General features: G+C 47.1%; 1 protein-coding gene across 1 annotated transcript in view; it reads left to right on the top strand.

Annotated features, from left to right (window-relative positions):
* The first annotated feature begins 3715 nt into the window (after positions 1-3715).
* Positions 3716-6198, top strand: part of LOC115460483 (SUMO-activating enzyme subunit 1-like) — a 50974-nt gene continuing 48491 nt past the window's right edge. Inside the window, exon 1 of the mRNA XM_030190250.1 lies at positions 3716-3865. Within this exon, the coding sequence (XP_030046110.1) occupies positions 3716-3865 (150 nt within the window). The remainder of the gene's footprint in view (positions 3866-6198) is intronic.

Genomic DNA, 6198 nt, shown 5'->3' with positions numbered 1-6198 from the left:
AGATGCCTTTCTCCTACATTGGGGAACAAGCCTTCTGTATGTGTATCCTCCCATACCTCTAGTGGGAAAAACTTCGCTGAAACTCAAGCAAGACCGCGGAACCATGATCCTGATTTCGCTCTGCTGGCCGTGCCAGATTTGTTTTCCTCCTCTTCTGGAATTGTCCTCCGAAGAACTGTGGAGATTGGAGTGTTTCCCAACCCTCATCACTCGGAACGAGAGGTCACTTCTACATCCCAACCTTCAGTCTCTGGCTCTCATGGCCTGGATTTTGAGAGCCTAGAATTTGGTTCCTTGGGTCTTTCAGAGGGTGTCTCCTGAGTTTTGCTGGCTTCTAGGAAAGATTCCACTAAGAGGGGTTATTCTTTTAAATGGAGGAGGTTTGCAGCCTGGTGTGACAGCAAGGCCATAGATCCTTTTCTTGTCCTTCACAGCCCCTGCTTGAATACCTTCTACACTTAGTCTGGTCTCAAGACCAATTCCGTAAGGGTTCACCTTAGTGCGATTAGTGCTTATCATCACTGTGTAGAAGGTAGCCTATCTCTGGACAGCCTTTAGTTGTTAGCTTCATGAGACGTTTGCTTTTATCAAAGTCCCCTATGAAACCTCCGCCAGTGTCATGGGATCTCAACGTCGTTCTCACCCAGTTGATGAAAGCTCCTTTTGAGCCATTGAATTCCTGCCATCTGAAGTACTTGACCTGGAAGGTCATTTTCTTGGTGGCTGTTACTTCAGCTCATAGGGTTAGTGAGCTTCAGGCCCTAGTAGGGATGCACCTTATACTAAATTTCATCACAACAGAGTAGTCCTCTGCACGCACCCTAAGTTCCTGCCGAAGGTGGTGTTGGAGTCCATCTGAACCAGTCGATTGTCTTGCCAACATTTTTTTACCTGTTCTCATGCTCACCCTGGCGAAAGCAGCTTGCACACTTTGGACTTCAAGAGAGCATTGGCTTTTTACATGGAGCAGATGAAGCCCTTCAGACAGTCCACCCAGTTTTTTGTTTCTTTTAATTCCAAAAGGAAGGGAGTCGCCATCGGAAAACGCACAATCTCCAATTGGCTAGCAGATTGCATTTCCTTCGCTTATGTCCAAGCTGGGCTGACCCTGTAAGGCCATGTCATGGCTCATAATGCCATGGCTACGTCGGTGGCTCACGTAAAGTCGGCCTCCATTGAAGAAATTTGCAAAGCTGCAGCGTGGTCTTCAGTCCACACATTCACATCACACTACTGCCTTGAGCAGGACACCCGACGCGACAGTCGGGCCTGGAGAATCTGTTTGGGGTTTAGAATCCAACTCCACCCCTCCCCCAGGCCCATTTTTTTCTGTTCCAGGCTGCACTCTCAGCTAGTTGTACATAGTTTTAGGTTAATCTCAGTTATGTTCTCGCCGTTGCGTGGCCCAATGATGTAAGAATGCTTCTTAATGAGGGCCACAACCTCCTCCAGCTTGTCCTTAGAAAGGTTGTCCCCTCGGTATGGAATGCCCACCAATCTCTCCTGAACCAGTGGGTTGAGGTCAGAGATGTGCAGCCATGAGAATCTACTTTCACCCAAAGTGTGCCTACTCAACTCCAATGTGTCGTTATGCTGTGAGAAATGAATTTTTCTTTATTTGAAAGACCTCAGCATGGGTAGAAGTGACCTATGCGGTTTCAATGTCGCTTAAACATACCCCATATTGTTACTGGTCTTTGTCTTTTTTTTGTTTAATTGCGTGAATTGCATACATTTTTCCTTTTTCTTATTTTTAAGACTTTAACTTCAAATTAATGTTTATATAAAGCTGTACTTAGCTTATCAATGATGTCAGCTGTAGAGGGTTTTTCAATCCGACATGGCACATGTTTCGCCGTCATGCGGCTTTCTCAAGGATAGCCCCCTCTTAGGTAGCTCTCACTGACGTGCTGACTGCTCTAATTTCAAGCCATCCTAAGAGTCGCATACCAAAGTTGGGAGATATACACCACCTCCACATAGTACACAAAGTTGAACCTGTCTCAGAGCAGACCTAATTTGTGTGAGAACATATGTGCCCCCCCCCCCCCCCCCCAGACCTGGATTGGCTTGACTTTGAAGAGTTGGGCTTTGCAATCTCATGAAAGGCTTTTCAGCTGATGTCAAGAGCTCACAGCAATGCACAGGAAAGATTTGACACCATTGCAGATTTTCATGTTTTTTAAATAATGAATTGAATTTGGCTTGGTTTAACAGTGCTGCTGAAGTTCCGGACAGAGAAAGGAAGGGATCCCTTGCCAGCATCGTATAGCGGGGACAGCGAGGTGTTGTTGCACATCAGGAACAGTGTTATGGAATCTTTGGGTGTTGGCCCCGATCTGATCCCTGATGACTTTACCAGGTACATTTTTTCCCCTAAATTTACTAGAATTGTTTAATTCAGTGATGGAAGTGAAGGAACACAGCTGTGTTTTATCTTTCCTTACTTCTGCTCATCTGGGAATCATTGCACACTACCCCAGATTTCTTGTTAGTTTTGTCCTACATCTGACTCTCTTGTCCTAAATAAAGCATACAGCATTAAAATATTGCTGTAGATAAATGAATGCAGTCAAGGACCAGAAGGCCCATCTAAATAGCCCAGTTTCATTCCCATTTCTCCAAGGACAAACAAGATAGCAAGACCCCAATGGCACTGGATTTTTGTGAAGGACTTTGGGAAATGGGACACACACACACACACATAGGGTGGTTCTGAACATTTCAGCAATTTTATTTTTTTAATTTTATTTTTGTTGCAATTTTCAAATTAACATACAAGGAATCTCACTTGCATAGAAATACAGGAAATATAAAAGTAAAAAAATACTACCTTGATCACAAATATAGAATCATTTCAAAATGGAAACATAAACCCAAGTCCACAACATTGCGGGAAGGAGATAAAGTAGAAACTCTCAAGAAACCAGGGTAAAACAAATCAATAACATGATGACAGTAAAGGCTAGAAGGTAGCATAGATATCTTCAATCCATAATATATGATACTAAGTCTCGGTCCTATCCAGGGAACTAGAAACCAAACTCTTGCCGCTGATGAAGGCAGATAACTGTGATGGCTCATAGAAAACGTAGTTTACAGATTTCAACTTAACTACATTTGCACGGATATTTTGGAAAAAAATAATGCGCCTGGCTGAAGAACAGCAGGCCGAAATAGCAGGAAATTCCTCCTTATTTTGGGTCTCCATAGTCATCCTATATAATAATTCTCACCTTCAATGTTCCATTCGTCTTGCTGGCTAAGACCGTGGCTCCTTGGTCTGCTAGGCTCCGTAGCTCAGGCTGTTCTGCGCATGTGTGGGCCTCCCCCCAGGCGGACGTCACATACAACGCCACAGACGGAGGAGGAGGGGTGAAAGGGACAGGGCACAACAGTCGAGCGACTGACGTCAGAGACGGCACAGGGGCAGAGGCGGAGCTTCATAGAGAAGAAAGAGAGCGTCGCGACTTATAGAAAAAACCAGGTACGACCGCACGGCTTAGACTCTAGTTCCGTTGGGACCTGCACCTTGGAAACTCCGTGGTTGACGGCGACCGGGACCTTTCACGGAAAGAGAGGGACGCGCGAGGGAGGGAGGCAGCCTGAACGTGGAGGGAGGGAGCAGCGAGGGAGGGAGGCAGCCTGAGGGAGGGAGGCAGCCTGAACGTGGGAGGGAGCGAGTGAGCGAGCAAGCAAGCGAACCAGCCTGAACATGGGAGGGAGTGAGCCAGTCAGCTTGAATGTTGGAGGGAGCCAGGGAGCCAGCCTGAACGTTGGAGGGAGCCAGGGAGCCAGCCTGAACGTTGGAGGGACCCAGGGAGCCAGCCTGAACGTTGGAGGGACCCAGGGAGCCAGCCTGAACGTGGGAGAAATTACACTCTTGCACCTTTGATGACCCGCCCTATAAGGCGTACAAAACCCCAACCTTGGCTGACTTCTAATATCTGCTACCTACATTTCTGTACCCGCTCCGCCGAATGCCTCTGGTGGAAATCTCGGGCCCTTGCTGATTTCTTACACTTTAAGTTCATGCTGACCTCCTTCCAATCTGCTCTTTTACGCGCCAAACAGGATTATTATATCCAACTGACCAACTCTCCTGGCTCTAACCCTCGACTTCTCTTCACCTCATTGAACTCTCTCCTCAAGGTGCCCCCTCCCCCAATTCCCCCTTCATTATCTCCTCAGACCCTTGCTGAATTCTTTCACAACAGGGTTCAAAAGATAAACCTTGAATTCTCTACCTCGCCACCTCTCTCTTCACTAGTCCGTTCCTCTCTCTCCTTCCCCTCATTCCTTTTCCTCCTTTCCTGAAGTTACTATAGAGGAAACTACATTTCTCCTTTCTTCCTCAAAATGTACCACCTGTTCCTCTGATCCCATTCCCACCCACCTTCTTAATGCCATCTCATCTGCTCTTATTCCTTTTATCTGTCACATTCTCAACCTCTCACTTTCCACTGCAACTGTCCCTACTGCCTTTAAACATGCTGTTGTCACACCTCTCCTTAAGAAGCCTTCACTCGACCCTACTTGTCCCTCTAATTACCGACCCATCTCCCTCCTCCCTTTTCTCTCCAAATTACTTGTGTGCTGCTCATCACTGCTGCCTTGATTTTCTCTCCTCACATGCTATTCTTGACCCACTACAATCTGGTTTTCACCCTCTCCACTCAACTGAAACTGCGCTTACTAAAGTCTCCAATGACCTATTACTGGCTAAATCCAGAGGTCTCTATTCCATCCTCATTCTTCTTGATCTTTCCGCCGCTTTTGACACTGTCGATCACAGCATACTCCTCGATACCCGGTCCTCACTTGGATTCCAGGGCTCTGTCCTTTCCTGGTTCTCTTCCTACCTCTCCTTCCGCACCTTCAGTGTTCACTCTGGTGGATCCTCTTCTACTTCTATCCCTCTGCCTGTCGGCGTACCTCAGGGTTCTGTTCTTGGTCCCCTCCTCTTTTCTATCTACACTTCTTCCCTTGGTTCACTAATCTCATCTCATGGCTTTTCCTACCATCTCTATGCTGATGACTCCCAAATCTACCTTTCTACCCCTGATATCTCACCTTGCATCCAAACCAAAGTTTCAGCGTGCTTGTCTGACATTGCTGTCTAGATATCTCAATGCCACCTGAAATTAAACATGACCAAAACCGAGCTTCTCATTTTTCCCCCCAACCCACCTCCCCCCTCCCCCCCTTTTCTATTTCTTTTGATGGCTCTCTCATTCTCCCTGTCTCCTCAGCTCGAAACCTTGGGGTCATCTTTGACTCTTCTCTCTCCTTCTCTGCTCATATCCAGCAGATCGCCAAGACCTGTCGTTTCTTTCTTTACAACATCCGTAAAATCCGCCCCTTTCTTTCCGAGCACTCTACCAAAACCCTCATCCGCACCCTTGTCACCTCTCGTTTAGACTACTGCAATCTGCTTCTTGCTGGCCTCCCACTTAGTCACCTCTCCCCTCTCCAATCGGTTCAAAACTCTGCTGCACGTATCGTCTTCCGCCAGGGTCGCTTTACTCATACTACCTCTCTCCTCAAGTCGCTTCACTGGCTCCCTATCCGTTTTCGCATCCTATTCAAACTTCTTCTACAATGTACTCACTCTGCTGCTCCCCAGTATCTCTCCACACTCGTCCTTCCCTACACCCCTTCCCGTGCACTCCGCTCCATAGATAAATCCTTCTTATCTGTTCCCTTCTCCACTACTGCCAACTCCAGACTTTGCGCCGTCTGTCTCACTGCACCCTACGCCTGGAATAAACTTCCTGAGCCCCTACATCTTGCCCCATCCTTGGCCACCTTTAAATCTAGACTGAAAGCCCACCTCTTTAACATTGCTTTTGACTCGTAACCACTTGTAACCACTCGCCTCCACCTACTCTCCTCTCCTCCTTCCTGTACACATTAATTGATTTGATTTGCTTACTTTATTTTTTGTCTATTAGATTGTAAGCTTTTTGAGCAAGGACTGTCTTTCTTCTATGTTTGTGCAGCGCTGCGTATGCCTTGTAGCGCTATAGAAATGCTAAATAGTAGTAAGTAGTAATAGTAGTAGGGAGGGAGGGAAACTTCGGTCCCCTGCCACCCTACGCAGCGATTTCTCTTCGTTCCCCAGCCACCCATACCCAGCGATTTCTCTTCGCTTCCCATGCCCCCCCTCCCCACCCATACCCAGCGATTCTCCTCGCT

The sequence above is a fragment of the Microcaecilia unicolor genome, chromosome 1 (genome assembly GCF_901765095.1).
Source record: "Microcaecilia unicolor chromosome 1, aMicUni1.1, whole genome shotgun sequence".
NCBI lineage: Eukaryota > Metazoa > Chordata > Amphibia > Gymnophiona > Siphonopidae > Microcaecilia > Microcaecilia unicolor.
The sequence above is the reverse complement of the archived record's forward strand: the minus strand, read 5'-3'. Positions and strand labels throughout refer to the sequence as shown.